This window comes from Neoarius graeffei, chromosome 7 (genome assembly GCF_027579695.1).
Source record: "Neoarius graeffei isolate fNeoGra1 chromosome 7, fNeoGra1.pri, whole genome shotgun sequence".
In the NCBI taxonomy this organism is placed as follows: Eukaryota; Metazoa; Chordata; class Actinopteri; order Siluriformes; family Ariidae; genus Neoarius; species Neoarius graeffei.
Genome location: NC_083575.1, coordinates 53,130,295 through 53,148,818, shown reverse-complemented (window position 1 = coordinate 53,148,818; position 18,524 = coordinate 53,130,295). Strand labels below are relative to the sequence as shown.

Here is an 18,524-nt window from a genome sequence, read left to right as displayed (position 1 = left end):
TTTCTATAGACCCTTTATTATTTCTTTCATGAATTCATGAAGGGGTAGACTGCTAAGTAGGCTAAGGCTACATCTGCACTAATTAAAACAGCATTTTAAAATGAAAATGATCTCCTTCCAACCAAGAGTTTTAGCTCTGTATCAGAAATAATCTCTGTCCATGCTAACACAGCTGAAAAGCATATCACATGACTATTATTCACTGGACATCCATGTGTTGGTAGTGTTGTAGTCCTTGAGACCGGTCTCAAGACCACTTTTTGAAGGTCTTGGTCTCGTCTTGGAGTCAACTGCATTTTTACTCAGTCTTGGACAGAGAGTCTCAGGATTATATTTCAAGACTGGTCAAGACCGCATTGTGGGAATATCACTAAATTGCTTATGCATGGTCTGATTTATTTGCTAACATCATGACTGAGATTGGATGTAAAACTTCCTGCTTCAAATGCAACCAGTAACGTGACTCACTGCAAATTTGAAATTGTCGTTCCTGTTAACGGCTGACACACACTGGTCTGGTCCTGGTCTTGACTCAATCTCACCCTGCTTTGGTCTTGGTTTCGACTTGGTCTCAACCCCTCAGAGTCTTGGTCTTGTCTTGGTCTCAGTACACTCTGGTCTCGGTCATGACTTGGTCTCGGTTTAGGTGGTCTTGATTACAACACGATGTGTTGGTGTAAACAGCTGATGTCATTTGTTTTCTTCCAGTAAAGGGTCACGTGATAGGAGCATGACGAATCAGGGAAGGATACATCGTGACTGATGAGACCCAATCAGGAAGTGAACATGGGTGTTTGTGTCATTGTTTCCAAACATCTCCATTTTTGCCAGTTTACACTAAAACACTACACTGGAGTTTTCAAGCTAAAAGGTGGTCAGCGGCGGCATGGTGGTGTAGCGGTTAGCACTGTCGCCTCACAGCAAGAAGGTCTTGGGTTCGAGTTCAGTGGCTGGCGAGGGCCTTTCTGTGTGGAGTTTGCATGTTCTCCCTGTGTCCGCGTGGGTTTCCTCCGGGTGCTCCGGTTTCCCCCACAGTCCAAAGACATGCAGGTTAGGTTAACTGGTGGCTCTAAATTGACCGTAGGTGTGAATGTGAGTGTGAATGGTTGTTTGTCTCTGTGTCAGCCCTGCGATGATCTGGTGACTTGTCCAGGGTGTACCCCGCCTCTCGCCCATAGTCAGCTGGGATAGGCTCCAGCTTGCCTGCGACCCTGTAAAACAGGATAAGCAGCTACAGATGATGGATGGACGTGGTCAGCCGCGTTTTCAAAAGTCTCCGTTTTAGAGGCTCAGAAACTCTGGAGTAGTTTGGACACTGGTGTAAACATAGCAAAAGTGATGCATTTTAAAACTAAAATGTATTAATGTAGATGGAGCCTGAGAAGACAAACGTCAGCCTTAGTGCCATCATCACAGTGGCTGTCTGCCAGTTAGTCTCATGTAATGTCAGGCCGGCTAAACTTGCATTACAAGCAGCTGGATTCAGGATGGGAAATACAATATTGTGAATAAGCTAACCATGGACACAGTTCAGTACCTATGATTGCTAAAATCTTATTTTCATTTTATTTATGTGATCATCACGCACACTTTCCATTCCTGGAATTCTTTGTACAAATTAGGATGTAGTGTATCAAATGTTTCAGCAGGTTAGATGTATTGTCTCCTCCCACCTCACATGACCTGAGACACCATTTGCAGAGACATAGAAGGGGACTCCACTTCTCCACTGCCACTTGCCCTAAAAGCAAAATATCACCATATCTCGCCCAGAGAGCCTTGTTTTTTTCAGAAATCTCATGTCACTAGTTTGTTCAGCAGTTGCTGAATCCATAGCATCTTCCCAAACTTAGTCAGATAACTCGAGGCGGTATGGCAGGTCACTGGTCAGAAGGAGAGCTCTTCACTATTAGACTTGTACCACGCCTGTGTACCACGCTGGTTTAGTTAAAGGTTGGCGAAAAGAACCTTAAAGGGCGGCAAAAGAGTGAACTCTTCAAAGTCAAAGTTTACTTTATTGTCAATACTTCAATATGTACAGGACATACAGAAGATTGAAATTGCATTACTCTCAAACCTACGATGCAGCAATAAACATTAAACATTAAATAAACACTAAGCGAAAATATAGGACTAATACACACTAATCGTAAAGATTATTACGAGATATATAAAATATATAAAAGACATGTATAAGATAAATATAAAAGTCCCTGATATTGACATCAGAACAATAAAGTGACATAGGCACCTAACAGATAAAAGTCTGTGGGTATGGCTAGTGCAATTATAAACAGTAGTGCAAATTGGATGAGCTTATAGACTGCCTAAAGCGATGTGTGCGTAACAACGCATCACTTTAGGCAGTCTATAAGGTGCATTTCAAAGTATAGTGAAAAAAGCGGTGAAATGCAGTCATGTTAACTACTGAAATTTGTGAAATGATACCGAACCGTTTCAAATGTCAGATTTACATAACAGTAAATTACCGGTCACTGGATTAACCCTAGTCTGTTTCCGTCAATATCGTTCAGAATACTCTTTATTCATGTAAAATAAGATTGATTGTAAATGGAACAACTGCTGCTAACTCAAAGTAAATATCCTGGGTGTTTATATTTTTGCGGCTTTTTTTCCTACTGATCCTCAACTGTTCTTGTCGTTGTTTTGCTTCCCTCATATTCTTGTTGCATGATGAATCTGTAAACTCGGATCAGCCTGGTTCAGTGACCTGAAATGTTACTGGTAAATTGTATAATTTTTGAGCCAGCTTTCTGAGAACAGAGATTATAAAGCGAAGGCTTATGAGAGAGAACATTTTTAAAGCCCGCTCGAATCTGTGCTAGCCTGCGTGGCGCCGTGCCTGGTCCTGTACTCTTGGCAGATGCAAGTTGCAGAAGGGAAATTAAAGTTTGGCAGAAACTAGACATTTCTGCTGTCAAAAACCCTGCAAACTACAGGATAAAAAATGTCTCTGGATTTTCATTATAAGAGATGCTGTTCATCAGATCTCCGAGTCCTGTCACCACTGAATTATTTGATTATTAAACCATGAATGAAAAGCTGTCTTTCCAGGTTAGGCTGTCATTTGGTTTGTGAAACCTGATTTTTATTATTATTTTTTTTGATAGTCAAACACTTAAATGAATCCATGTATCAGAAGGTTAGTTGAGAAAATTAATTAGTGCTAATAAGTGATTTTATTCAGCTGTGTAGCTGAGACAGCGGTGTATGATGTGCTGTTTGTGAGCAGTGGTCTTCGACATCTTGGAGCTGACGGTAAAGATAACGGAATGCTGTTCATCAGTGCCACGTTGGCTTTCTGTGTTTTCTCTGGACTTGGTTTGTTTTTCTGCATGATCACTTCAGCGTTTTTGTGAAGAAACATCAATGTTTGTTTTAAGCAGAGGAGCTTTAACTGCAGTAATCCAGGGCTCTGCACTGTTACAGTAAACGACAGAAGTGTCCTTTAATGCTCTGCGAAGAGTTCTTTTGTTTGACTGAGCCCTGAGGGCGGCACGGTGGTGTAGTGGTTAGCGCTGTCGCCTCACAGCAAGAAGGTCCTGGGTTCGAGCCCCGGGGCCGGCGAGGGCCTTTCTGTGTGGAGTTTGCATGTTCTCCCCGTGTCCGCGTGGGTTTCCTCCGGGTGCTCCGGTTTCCCCCACAGTCCAAAGACATGCAGGTTAGGCTAACTGGTGACTCTAAATTGACCGTAGGTGTGAATGGTTGTCTGTGTCTATGTGTCAGCCCTGTGATGACCTGGCGACTTGTCCAGGGTGTACCCCGCCTTTCGCCCGTAGTCAGCTGGGATAGGCTCCAGCTTGCCTGCGACCCTGTAGAAGGATAAAGCGGCTAGAGATAATGAGATGAGATGAGACTGAACCCTGATGTGTAGGCAGAATTATTTCCAACACTGTATCTTTCATATTACACACTACCTTTTGGCCTTGTTCAGGACAGATTTACACTGAAATTGATTGATTGATTGATTGATTGATTGATTGATTAAAGTTGCATTTATTGGGCCAAGTTCCGGCTCAGGTGAGTGAGAGAACAAAGAGGCACATCTCCAGGGAAAACGCATCCGTCCTCCACTGAGAAAATAACCAATACAGCTTTAACACTGAGCCACATCAGTGGAGGTGGCTGTTTCCCTTTGCTATGTATTATTCATGCAAACAGATATGGTAAATATTTCATGTGTTTGAATGGGGAATAGGAGAAATTGTTCCACTCTGAGTTATTTTCGAGAGATATTTTGTGTAAGAGGATGAGATAAGCAGGGTGAAGGGTGTAGTCCTAACACACTCCTGGTTTAATCTGTTCTCACGAGGGTTTGATGTGGAATTTTAAGGACGCACAGTTGCGCAAATCTTCTATAGATTTATGTAAATTGAACAGTCCCAGTCCTAAGAAACGAGTTCAGTTTGTATCCCCTAGTGCAGAGAGTTTTAGGAGGCTTTGTTTGTGAGTTTCTCTGCAAAGCACAGAAGAAGTGTTTCTTCACATGCACCGGCACTGACACAGAAACATGTTTTAACACACTCCTGGTCTGTCCCTACAGGTGGTGAGCCGTGTTGCCGCACAGCAGGGTTTTGACTTGGACCTGGGCTACCGGCTCCTGGCTGTGTGTGCAGCCAACCGGGACAAGTTCACCCCAAAGTCAGCAGGTGAGGCCTTTTCCGCTCACAATTTTTATGCCCTGCCAACTTTCTCTTTCTCTCTTTTACGTCAGGCTGGATGTCCTGCACTATGTCCATTTTTAAATGCAGGCTACATTTTATACATCACAACCTTGTACAAACAGGAGACATGTCTGTGCATGCTGTATCCCATTTCAGATTCAGAGCCTTTCTTGGAAACCACTCGCTCAGTTCACTCAGTCACTTGCTCGCACACTTTAGGCTCAGTTGTGTCAGTCGTGGACGAAATCCGGCGAAATCGTTTCGTATATTTTTTGATAGTTTTTAACTATAGCTTCCTTTTCTATTAAGTCACCTTTAAAACTTCATCCAGGCAAACTATTAGCCATACAGGTCTATTTGATGCGGTCAGAAAAGCTGAATTTGGCTAAATAGTGGTCAGCCTTTCTTCAACTTGATATTTGCCAGTTGCACGACGAGACAAAACATAAGGTTTTACTTTCAGTTCCAGTGGAAAGTAAGTAATTAAGTGCTTGAAAAAGCCGACAACCGCTTCCATTCCAACACTGCTGTTAAAGTCGGAATAACTTCCACATGTTATGAAGAAGGACAGGCTTAAATTAACTCTGATATAAATGTTCACCCCACATGTATGACCTTGAGCTGGTTGTGTGGATAAAAACGCCAGGGCAGCTGATCAGTTATGAAAAGGTGCTGCTTTCTCCTGGTGACTCCTTCACCACTTGCATATCACCAGAAATGCCTAATTTGTCAAAATGCCATTAAAAAAAGCCCATTGCTCGAGAGTAGTGTTCGTTTCTAATTGGCCCTGTTTGAAGTCCCGACCTGCTCAGCCAAAGCCCAGCACTTCTCCTGAAGTGTCCTGTTCTTGTCCATTTATCAAAGTGAGCTACGAACAGGCATCAGCAAAACACAGATAGATGGCGAGAGAGAGCGCTCAGGTTGAAGTGTGTGTGTACTTCATTCGGAGAAGGCCTGACATGGCAAGCTGTGGGGAATGAAGATAAACAGATGTTTGAGAGGAGTACAGATTACCAGGATTGCCGGATGTTGGGAGCCTCCCAAAAAGACTGACTGGTTCTCTTCTGTAGATACTAACCAGCACTGAGTATAAAGGGAGATAATATTTGACATTTATTGACGTGGATTGCACTCACGTGCCTCATAAAACTGAGAGGAGCTATGTGGCGACTGGTGGAGTTGTTAGGATCCTTTGTGTCCTCTTAGCAGTGGGTGCATTTGGAAGCATGCTTGCTGAAGGAAGGGAGGGAAGAAGATATGACTGGAGCTTCCCCACTCTCATGGTACAGGCATCCATCTTGGCCCTGTCACAAGGGCGTCTGCTGCCCCAGACAGGGAGACGACAGCACACAGCGGCCATAAACGCTCGCCCCGCCTGGCCTTAACATCCTTCCCTATGCTCACATCCTCATTCTCTCCTCGTCTCCATGCCTGTCTTCCTATTTATTTATTTATTTATTTACTTCTCATACATATATTTACATACAAACATACACACACAGGTACACAGCGCACGGTGGGTTGTGGTAGGAAAGCGCAGCTCAAGCAAAAAGGCCAGTGACAGGCAGGATGGCGACAGACGGACAGCCACCCGACACCACACACTCAAGCACCGAGCCATGCTGCTCGATCAATGCACAGTCAGCCAAAGATCCCCAGCCTGTACGAACACACTCTACACACACTACAGATGACAAGACCGTAACTGTCCATAATTAACCTAATTCGAAAGCTTCCAGTCAACACTTTGTAGAATTACTGTTGCACTCTATTTGTCTTTCACTGAGTTAATCTCTGGCGTCCGTCATTCACTGTACGCCGATCAGAATTTTATTGACAGTGATGTTATCCTGCGTTCTCAGATGATCTTTGTCATTTTGTCATTTTAACGCTCACCGAGATATCAGAGGTAGTACGTCACAGGTGTCTGAAAAATACTCTGGACTTTTGCTTGACAGTTTGATCAGACTGAAAAGAGGGATCAGTGATGTGATTCATGCAAAGTGTACAAGCCTGCCATTTCCTGTCAATAACTGATCTTTAGGGCTGTGTGTGTGTGTGTGTGTGTGTGTGTGTGTGTGTGTGTGTGTGTGTGTGTGTGGGGAGAGAGAGAGGAGTGTTTTGTCAGGGACAGGTTGAACAGAACGCTGACCTCTCTATCAGTAGGATTAGCCTCATGTATTAATCTGTGATTGCTGGAGTGATCTGTCCACAGTGTGTGTGCGCGTGTGTGTCTGGATTCGGAGCTGATCTGCTTACATGCTACAGACAGACTCCTTACCCCGGCTTTGGTGGGCGCCCCACTGACAGGGCAATAAGATAATTATTTTGTCTAACATCCAGCAGCAGCCCTTTTGTCTGTTTTGCTGAACACTCGCAGAACTCCGAGGCTTTTATGTGAACACATCAGAATTATCCTGAAATACAAACCAATGAAATGATTCATTATTTCACTCATCTGAGCACATTTATATCATTAAAATGTACATATTTTACCACCGTTGTCATCTTTTTTTTTTATTTGAACATTGTGCTGTCAGTGGTAGCAGTCAGCTGTCTTAGATCAACAGCTTGTTCTTCCCTTAGAGCATGTCATGTTGACATTTAATAGAAAGTACATTAGCATAGCGAGTGACAGCTAATGTGTTTGTCTGGCAGGACGTGTCTCTCATTCACACACCCCTATTCAGACGACCTGCTATTGTTTACACTTTTCTCTACCAATTTCATCTCCATAAGACCCGTTTTTGCTTGCATGCAAGAGCAAAGATAGCACTCCATTGTTCTTCTTGAGATGTTGCGACAGACTAATTGCAAGGTGCGCTCCTGGTCGAGTGTGGTTTTTTTTTTTTTTTACGTGCCTTTTGATTAGTTTTAGCAAGTGGCACACAAGACAGTTACGACTGGATACACAACAATGCTTTGCTGTCTTTTCCAAAGTGTACTTTAAGTGTTCGGAACACAGCGGCTCCTCTGTGGCTTCGCTTCATCTGCATCGTACGTTGAGTTGCCTTGATATTTTTAAAACATTTTAAAAAGGGACTGAATGCTTTCTAAAAGGAAAGTGTGATGTATTAACATTCATAACTCTGTGGATTTTGCACTGTTTGCTCTGTTTACTTATTTGTTTCCATGGGAGTCCATGACCAGGTTGCCATTTAGCCCATTTGTTAACACGGAATCTGAGAAAACATTGAAAATATGTTGATCCGTATTAAGCAACATCTCTCATTTTTTAGATTTCTTTGCTGACAATGGCTGCGTTCTGCTCTTAAAGGAGTAACAGTGTTGAAAGTAACAGGACTGATTTTTTTTCCCCCCCATTGAATTAGCAGAGGCACATCATCTGGATACCGTAACTAGCATCTGTGCTTACAGTATGATTTACTTAATATATTTCCATCAGTTGTTTACTTTCAAGCTAACGTTTCTTCTTCCCATGATCTTTCAGAAGTTCAGATAATGCAGCTTCTTGTTGAACATGTGACTTGTGGAACATTCCAAATTATTAGACATACAGGACACTTTTTCGATGGAATAAAAACATGTATTCTATTCCCTTCTAGCAGGTTTCATTCATTTGGTTCGACAGCATGCAACATCGTTAGCATATCGGTTATCCTACGTGTATTATGTCATTCTGCCCAGTGGAGAATGAACATTGAATATGGTTTACAGTATTGCATGGTTTCAAGACAAAAAGTCGTCACATGTCGGAGCTGATGCGAATATTCGATGAGAGAGTTTTCTGCTGCACATGTGCAGAAGCATTTCTTAGCTCGCCGGGAAAGAGAAAGACGCGTTGAACACCTGAAAGGCTACTAAAACTTCATTAGATATTCTTTACGCATATTTACAAGCAGTGGCGAACCGTTGCTATTCGAGCTGGGACTTCAGCTCAGTCAAAATTTAGCCAGACACAACAAAACAGCAACAGGGCAAAGTAATTTGCAAGGGATTAGCGGCAGGCTGCCAGGTCGCTCCGTTGTGTGTTGTTGTCGATGTTGATTTTAAAAGCAACTAAGTAAATTACACAAGGAAATGAATATGAGTATGAGTGAAAAATACTGTAGCGAGCATGTGTGGACGAAGAGTCTGGAGACAGAAATCTTAGTTTCTCGGTTGTTAGCCTGTGCTACTCGCTCTCGATAGCACTGGCTTGACCGCTTTATTAGCATTCGCAAACACTACTGATGAACGCTACACCGGCTGGAAAGTGACTTCACTGCCGCGCTGACGGCACCCACTCGCGGGTAAGCTAGTGTTGGCCTTTGAGAATGCTGAGGCCGATACATTTTTGGTCCCTCCCACAATAAATCAAAATCTGATTGGTTAATTCATCTGTCACTTCCTATATAAACATACACTGCCATGGCCTTCTGTCCCGGCAGTGAAGTTCTAACCAGTGACTGAGCCAGCTCTAAACTCTTCTTAGCCTAGAGACAACAAACAAAAAAATCTAATCGAATAACTCTATTTTAATGTTTTCAGGACAGTAACCCTTTCATTTCTGAAGCAAATTTGATAGAAAATGAGGCCAAATTAGAATTAGAAGAGAATAATTATAATGAAATTATGAAAGAAATTAAATATAACATTTGAAATGCTGATATGTTTGGGCCTCCTCTGAAGGCCTAGAAGGCCCTGACAGTTCTCCTCTGTTTACAAAAGAAAAACATACCAACGGACATAGAAAAACTGGAAAAGAGAGTGTGTATGTATGTATAATAATAATAATAATGATATTGGCTGGCTTTTTTCATCGTATATCAAATATATTTCATTCAGCTAGCATGATATTGAACTTGTGTTGGACTCATTCAGTATCATGCCAGCTGAATAGAATATATCTGATATACCATGGAAAAAAGCCAGCCGATGTTATTTAATTGTTTCCCAGGGTTGAACGTGTTCATGTAGCAGGGCTGAGAGAATGTTGTCAGAACCAAAGTGTACATTTTTCATCATTTATAATGGATGGCTCATGGAAAAGGATGTTTCAAACATGAGATGTTAAACGTGTTCACACATTATTGCAAAAATTATAAGGTTTTTTGAGGCATTTTACTGATTATATATCAAGGTAAAGTGTAATTATGTAGTGTGCTGTATGTATGTTTTGTTTACGATTTAAGGTATTTATCTGAAATTTATTCATCGTACACTTTACCTGTGTTTAAAATGCCTGCTACCTTTAATTTACATACAGATTTGTAAATCAAATATCAGTCGGACACAAATGGCTCCTCAGTCGTGGAATCACCCTCTTGTTTATGCCACTATATTTGATCATTTTCAGGACTACAATGCCATCCAAAAGTCATCAACTGTTGAGTTTTGAGAGGTGCTGTGGTGCTCCGGTGGCTTTTGGGTTTCTAAATGACAGCTTAACACCCAAAGAGAGGGACAAAGATTGATAGCATCCAGCATGCACCCTGACTCCTTACAGCAGCTCGGTGAAAAATCATCCATCTCTTAATTTTCGGCGCCCTCTGTTGCAAAGCGTGAGCTGCCATGTTAATGCACTCAGCCGTCTCCTTGAGCGATGCTTCTCACTTCTCATTTCAGCAGCACAAAACTTGCACCACGCTGGAGCTTTTTACCCCTTAATCACATTTGTTTGTGTAAGTTAGAGTAAGAATAGCCTTGTTAGACAGAGCTGATTGCTCAAGAAGACACAGTGATGAGCTTTTTAATGTTTTGAATGAATGACTGGATGATGGTGGAAGTGAAAGCGGCTCCGAAGCTGCAGCAGCGAGGTGTAACTACCGCCATCCTCCTGGAGTGCGAATGTAAAGAATGTCGCTACTCTGCATAAGAATTCTGTTAGCATGTTGTAAATCAGCACAACTGGAAGGCAGCGTCAAGAGAGCACCCAATCTGCCATGTTGCCGGTGACGGATCACTTTCCTTGGCCCTGCTGTATTTTACATGTCATATCCACACACAGTTTACAGAGCTGATGCGAGTGCAAATACACAGGAAACCCAAGCCCAGGGCTCTCCCTGCAGCACACATTCGCCACAAACCATTCTTTCTCCCTTTTTTTATTCAGTTCACCACCCAGCGATCAGAAATCCACTGCCTCGGTTTCTCTGTGTGGAGCTTTACCTCTAATGATGTGTAATTAGTAAGCCAGAAGCTCTTGTGTTAGTAATGTAATCAACCCCTGCGGTGGGGAGAAGGCAGGCTGAAATAATGAACAGGACTGGTTTTTGCCTCTAACGAGGCCACTGTTTTGACATGTTCTGTGCTCTGTCCAGCTGATGAAATCGCTCAGCAACAGTTAAACTGCAGTTCAGTCCTTATGTTGTACTTGCTGGGAAACTGTCAGCATTTCGGAGTTTTAGTGAAATCGCAAAAGTTCATCTGAATTTGTTTGGGCTTTGAAGGCTTATTTTGCATCCACCCAGATGCGTGAGAAGTGGTGACTGTATTGTTGGAGACCTGCTACATTATGACTCATTGCATTTGCAGTAAGAGTGAGAGGAAGCTCAATTTCCTGTCTGAGCCAGCTTCATCTCCTCACCTCTTTAATGTAGCCTGCAGCCCTGACATGTCCTTGCGTTTCTATCGCTTCTTTCACCCTGCAGAAATATAATATCGAAGGACTCATTCTGGGTCTCAGTCTGCGAGGTCACGCCGGACCTGATGCTTTAATATATAATGTCTGAACAGATGATTCATTTTTAATTGGATGACAGTGATAAGCATGAATAATGTGCTCGGGTTTTAGCTGTGTCAAGTTAAAGCTACCAGCGACGCAACACTAATTCTACACTAATTCAACAACTCTTTATTCATTAATTAATGGAGACTCATCTTTGACAGCCTGGGAAAAAGCAGGATCTGTTTCTAATTTTGAACATTTTAGGTGGTTATAATCAGCCCTCATCATCAGGGGAATTAAAAACTAACAATTTTCCCATCACCGCCACCCTCTCCGATAGTGTGGGTAAGATGGTTCAGTTGGGCCATCCATCAGCCTTGGACTAAATTAATCAGCGTAATTTGATGTCACTAGTGTCAGACAAACCCACGTAAAGTCGCACCGATTAACTTCACCAATAGGGAGGATTCCCCTGCTTTGGTAGCAGTAATCACTTTTTTCAAACACAGCTTTGACTGGATTGATTCAAGCTTGTTGTTTGGGATTTTTTTCCCATCGCTCTCTCTTGTGATGCTTTGGCTATGGGCCAAGACACAGACTGTCTGCCACGTTAGGCACCATCCCCCTTTGCAAGTCTGAAATGTGAGCCGCCTGCATATTTCCCTCTTGCTCCCTTCGGGGCAAAGTGGCACGCCGTGCATGTGTATGCGAGCGTGTGTATGTGTGTGTCTGTGCTCATGTGTGTGTCTGTCCATCCATCTTGATGTGATGGGGACATTAGGCAAAGGTGCAATGGATCACTAGACAGAGAGAGACTGGGGACATCAGTTACACCGTACAGTCAAGGTGAGAAAGGATTTACTTCATTCTATCTCTCTCTCTGTTTCACTCTTTTGCACTCTCTTTTTTTCTTTTGCTTCCTTTTAACCCCTTTGAAACCAGAGAGAGCTTCCTGTTCATTTGTGGCTTTGCACTGCAGATGCTTTACAGGCATGCGGTCACTCTCCCAGCAGTGTCTCTCTCTTTCTCTCTCTCTCGTGTGTGTGTGTGTTGGAAAGTGGAGAGTTGTGTGCACCAGACACCAGTGTGTATGGGTGTGTGTGTGCTGTGTGAAGTTTTGAAGAGCTTAACCTGATTCCCTGTGGCCCAGTGTCTCGGAGCATGAAGGAGCCGGTGGCAGGTACAGCAGGAGCCCATTAACACACAGCTCCATCTGTGATTGGCTTTGCCGTGGAAATCCAGAGACCGCTTCTGAATAATTGATGTGTATCGTGCAGTCACTGGACAGACGAAAGAAGAGAGAAAACAGAGTCATGGTGCCCTGAGAAACAGACAGACTGAGTGAAAGAGAGAGGAGCGGGGGAGAGACAGAGAGGCAAACAGGGAGGGAAGAACAGGGAAGAGATCAGAAAGCTTGAAGATTTTTTTGGAGTTGTTTTCCAACCGCTTGAGTCCCGTTTCCCAGCGCTGTGAGGAGAATGGGCTGAGACGTGCAGAGACAAAGCTTGGCCATCGGTAAGTCTGTTTGTAGTTGAGTGTATCAGTAATGTCTGGAGACAGAGGTGTGTCTGTTTGTGTGTGTATGTGCTTGGGTGTGTGTGTGTGTGGGCGGGCTCCAGAGTGGTACTGTATCTGCATCAAGCTGCTGGTATGAGTTTAGCCTCCATGGGGCTCCAGAGGGTTTCCCCACTGTGCCTTTAACTAATGGAAACCGAGTTGTAAAGCGTGACTGGAGCTTCCAGTGCTGAGAGTGATAGAGCTGTAACAGCTGACTACATTTGACCCACTTCCTACTCGCACACTGAGGGAGAAGGTCTGAATGGGCTTGATTATTTCTCATAGAAGAGCTGACCTACTTGAGGCTGTTTTTTTTGGCAGTCCTTTAGCCGTTTGACATGAGCCATGCGACAGCTCGGCTCCAACTGCTCGCCCAATTACACAGAGCAGCTCGGGACGCTCTTAGAGCCCAACTGCACTGTGTAGCGTAGCGGATGTGTGGTCATCTCACTACCAAAGAGCAAGTTATCTTTGAGGAAGCAAATATCTGAAGGCAGCTTTTCTTTGCACTTAGCATTTGTTTGGAACTAATATGTAGAGCACGTGTTCCGTTTGTATGTTGGAAATGTGGTTTTGCAGCCCTTATTTTTCAATATGTACCAGAAAATTACTTGTTACACCCCCTGCCACTGGAGCTGCTCTGAGTATGGGAGACTTCCTGTATTTCTCACTTTACCTTGTAGGGGCGAAAGTTGAAGTAACAGATGTTTTGCCACGAGTGAAATGAAAAGGCATGGGGTGGTTATATTTGCTGATCAGTTTGTTATTGTGTTTGGGAAAACGCAATATAACAGAATGATGTTTATATCAGAAACTGTATATCGGAGTTAAACTGTGAATGCAGCAGAAAATGAATATAGGGAGTTCTGAACTCTTCAAAATGCATCCTGAAGGTTAGATTTGTAGCGGAGAGGGAGGAGGCCAGCCATGACCATGGCCTGCGTCCAGTTTTCTCTCCTCCCAGTTTGAGCTCCAGCAACTCTGTTATTGTAGTTCAGACTGGCGAATGTCTCCTTTGTTGTTCTGTTGGTGCGAAAGCAGTGCTGACACGATGTGTTATTATCTCCGTCATAGAGAGTAGGATCAATGATGCTTCGTACTTGAATCATTATATAAAATAAAGGCATTTTACCAATTTCGTATGAGAAATCATATATCTATCCGAACATGTGCACATACTGTGTTGTAAAACTGTTCAGACCCCATGTACAGTACCAGTCAAAACTTTGGACACACCTTCTAATTCAGTGTTTTTTCCTTTATTTTTATGAATTAAACGACACTTTATGTCTTAAAGTAATGATGGATGTCGTTTTATTGACGTAATATGGATTACTACAGTTGTTGAAAAGGGCTATTTACTGTATTTTTATTACTTACTATTTACTGTTTGATCTCAAACACATTAAGAAGGCAAGAATTTGCACTAATTAACTTTTGACGAGGCACCTGTTAATTGAAAAGCATTCTAGGTGACTACCTCATGAAGCTGGTTAAGATAATGCCAGGAGTGTTCAAAGCGTCATCAAGGGAAACGCTGGCTACTGTGAAGAATCTAAAATATCAAACATATTTTGCTTTTTTAACACTTTTTTTGTTTACCACATAATTCCATATATGTTCCAGATGTTATTTCATAGTTTTGATGTATTCAGTATTGTTCTACACTGCAGAAAATAGTCAAAATACAGAAAACCTACAACCCCGATTCCAAAAAAGTTGGGACAAAGTACAAATTGTAAATAAAAACGGAATGCAATAATTCACAAATCTCAAAAACTGATATTGTATTCACAATAGAACATAGACAACATATCAAATGTCGAAAGTGAGACATTTTGAAATTTCATGCAAAATATTGGCTCATTTGAAATTTCATGACAGCAACACATCTCAAAAAAGTTGGGACAGGGGCAATAAGAGGCTGGAAAAGTTAAAGGTACAAAAAAGGAACAGCTGGAGGACCAAATTGCAACTCATTAGGTCAATTGGCAATAGGTCATTAACATGACTGGGTATAAAAAGAGCATCTTGGAGTGGCGGCGGCTCTCAGAAGTAAAGATGGGAAGAGGATCACCAATCCCCCTAATTCTGCGCCGACAAATAGTGGAGCAATATCAGAAAGGAGTTCGACAGTGTAAAATTGCAAAGAGTTTGAACATATCATCATTTACAGTGCATAATATCATCAAAAGATTCAAAGAATCTGGAAGAATCTCTGTGCGTAAGGGTCAAGGCCGGAAAACCATACTGGGTGCCCGTGATCTTCGGGCCCTTAGGCGGCACTGCATCACATACAGGCATGCTTCTGTATTGGAAATCACAAAATGGGCTCAGGAATATTTCCAGAGAACATTATCTGTGAACACAATTCACCGTGCCATCCGCCGTTGCCAGCTAAAACTCTATAGTTCAAAGAAGAAGCCGTATCGAAACATGATCCAGAAGCGCAGACGTCTTCTCTGGGCCAAGGCTCATTTAAAATGGACTGTGGCAAAGTGGAAAACTGTTCTGTGGTCAGACGAATCAAAATTTGAAGTTCTTTATGGAAATCAGGGACGCCGTGTCATTCAGACTAAAGAGGAGAAGGACGACCCAAGTTGTTATCAGCGCTCAGTTCAGAAGCCTGCATCTCTGATGGTATGGGGTTGCATTAGTGCGTGTGGCATGGGCAGCTTACACATCTGGAAAGACACCATCAATGCTGAAAGGTATATCCAGGTTCTAGAGCAACATATGCTCCCATCCAGACGACGTCTCTTTCAGGGAAGACCTTGCATTTTCCAACATGACAATGCCAAACCACATACTGCATCAATTACAGCATCATGGCTGCGTAGAAGAAGGGTCCGGGTACTGAACTGGCCAGCCTGCAGTCCAGATCTTTCACCCATAGAAAACATTTGGCGCATCATAAAACGGAAGATACGACAAAAAAGACCTAAGACAGTTGAGCAACTAAAATCCTACATTAGACAAGAATGAGTTAACATTCCTATCCCTAAACTTGAGCAACTTGTCTCCTCAGTCCCCAGACGTTTACAGACTGTTGTAAAGAGAAAAGGGGATATCTCACAGTGGTAAACATGGCCTTGTCCCAACTTTTTTGAGATGTGTTGTTGTCATGAAATTTAAAATCACCTAATTTTTCTCTTTAAATGATACATTTTCTCAGTTTAAACATTTGATATGTTATCTATGTTCTATTCTGAATAAAATATGGAATTTTGAAACTTCCACATCATTGCATTCCGTTTTTATTTACAATTTGTACTTTGTCCCAACTTTTTTGGAATCGGGGTTGTATGAATGAGTAGGGGTGTCCAAACTTTTGACTGGTACTGTATATCATTTATTTGGTAATGTGTTTCTAGCTGTTGTTATTGCTTAATGATCAGTTTCGTAAACATCATGTATCATCATCATTAGTACTGCTTCCAGTAAATACTATCATAATGTCATCTTATCTGAAAGATTATGAATATCAAATTTATATATATATATATATATATATATATATATATATATAAATAACAGATAAAATCAGACAATTTTTGGTCGTGTGCTCAAGACTTTGGGTCCATCTACAGAAAGTATAGTTTTAAATTAACCTCACTCCACCACAGTTCTGGTCAGGATAAAGCACCTAACGGAGATGAAAAAAGGGATGTTAAATATTATTTTTTCATTTACAGAACACTAAAACACACGGTAAGCACCAGTCATAAACCAGCCACACTGCTTTTCCTATATGGAGTGAGAGATAGTGAGAATAACTCACACTGTCTTACCTGCACAGAACATTGCTTAGTGAACTTTTAAGACTTCTGAGAAAACAAATCATTATTTTCTTGAAAAAGGCAGTCACCCCTCTTGGATTATAGAGGCATGCATATTATTATGCAGATAATTGCCTAAATATACAGCGGGGAAAATAAGTATTGAACGCCTTAATATTTTTCTCAGTAAATATATTTCTGATGGGGCTATTGACATGAAATTTTCACCCGATGTCGGTAACAATCCAAGTAATTCACACATACAAAGAAATCAAAACATATATGTCCATAAATTAAGTGTAATAAAGTGGAATGACATAGGGAATAAGTATTGAACACATGAAGAAAAGGAGGTGCAAAAAGGCATAGAAAACCAAGAAACCAGCTGAAATCTGTCAGTATTTAGAAAGCAGTCCTGCCCCCATCAGTGCAAATTAATATCAGATGGTTTAGTCCTAATTGATGGCCTATAAAAAGGTTTCTCATTACCAAGGTGTTACACAAGAAGCATCTCATGATGGGTAAAAGCAAAGGGCTCTCTCAAGACCTTCTCAACCTTACTGTTGCACAACGTACTGATGGCATTGGTTACAGCCGTATTTCTAAACTTCTGAATGTTCCAGTAAGCACCATTGGGGCCATTATTCGGAAGTGGAAAGAACATCATTTCACCATAAACCGGCCACGACCAGGTGGCTCCTTGCAAAATTTCTGACAGAGGCATCGAAAGAATAATCTGAAGAGTTGTCCAAGAGCCAAGGACCACTCATGGAGAGCTTCAGAAAGACCTTGAATTAGCAGGTACAGTTATTTCAAAAAACACAATAAGTAATGCACTCAACTACCATGGCCTCTATACACGCTCACCGCGCAAGACTCCATTGCTGAAGAAAAAGCATGTTGAAGCTCGTTTCAAGTTTGCTGCACAACATTTGGACAAGCCTATGAAATACTGGGAGAATATCGTCTGGTGGGCGGCACGGTGGTGTAATGGTTAGCGCTCTCGCCTCACAGCAAGAAGGTCCGGGTTCGAGCCCCGTGGCCGGCGAAGGCCTTTCTGTGCGGAGTTTGCATGTTCTCCCCGTGTCCGCGTGGGTTTCCTCCGGGTGCTCCGGTTTCCCCCACAGTCCAAAGACATGCAGGTTAGGTTAACTGGTGACTCTAAATTGACCGTAGGTGTGAATGTGAGTGTGAATGGTTGTTTGTGTGTCGGCCCTGTGATGACCTGGCGACTTGTCCAGGGTGTACCCCACCTTTTGCCCGTGGTCAGCTGGGATGGGCTCCGGCTTGCCTGCGGCTTGCCTGCGACCCTGTAGAACAGGATAAAGCGGCTAGAGATAATGAGATGAATATTGTCTGGTCAGATGAGACCAAAATTGAACTCTTTGGATGTCATAGCACACACCATGTTTGGAGGAGAAATGGCACTGCACATCACCCCAAAAGCACCATACCAACAGTGAAGTTTGGAGGTGGGAACATCATGGTGTGGGGCTGTTTATCAGCATATAGTACTGGCAGGCTTCATATAATTGAAGGAAGGATGAATGGAGAAATGTACCGAGACATTCTTGATAAGAATCTGCTGCCATCTACCAGGATGCTGAAGATGAAATGAAGGTGAACATTTCAGCAAGACAATGATCCCAAACAAACAGCCAAGGAAACTCTCGATTGGTTTCAGAGAAAGAAAATAAAGCTGCTAGAATGGTCCAGTCAATCACCCAACTTGAATCCAATTGAAAATCTATGGAAAGAACTGAAGACCAGAGTTCATAGAAGAGGCCCTCGGAACCTTCAAGGTTTGAAGACAGTTTGTGTGGAAGAATGGGCCAAAATCACACCTGAGCAATGCATGCGATTAGTTTCATCCTTCCATCTGTCCCTCTGAGT

At 42.4% G+C, this 18,524-nt stretch overlaps 1 protein-coding gene across 7 annotated transcripts in view; it reads left to right on the top strand.

Annotated features, from left to right (window-relative positions):
- The window catches only part of zmiz1a (zinc finger, MIZ-type containing 1a), a 200,665-nt gene that overhangs the window by 136,720 nt on the left and 45,421 nt on the right, over nt 1-18,524 (top strand). For 5 of the 7 annotated variants that reach the window (XM_060925958.1, XM_060925961.1, XM_060925960.1 and 2 more), the window contains one exon: nt 4,565-4,670. In XM_060925958.1, coding sequence (XP_060781941.1) covers nt 4,565-4,670 — 106 coding nt within the window. Of the gene's footprint in view, nt 1-4,564; nt 4,671-11,996; nt 12,142-12,345; nt 12,811-18,524 lie in introns of those variants that run through there. The other 2 variants (XM_060925963.1, XM_060925962.1) reach the window with 2 other exon arrangements.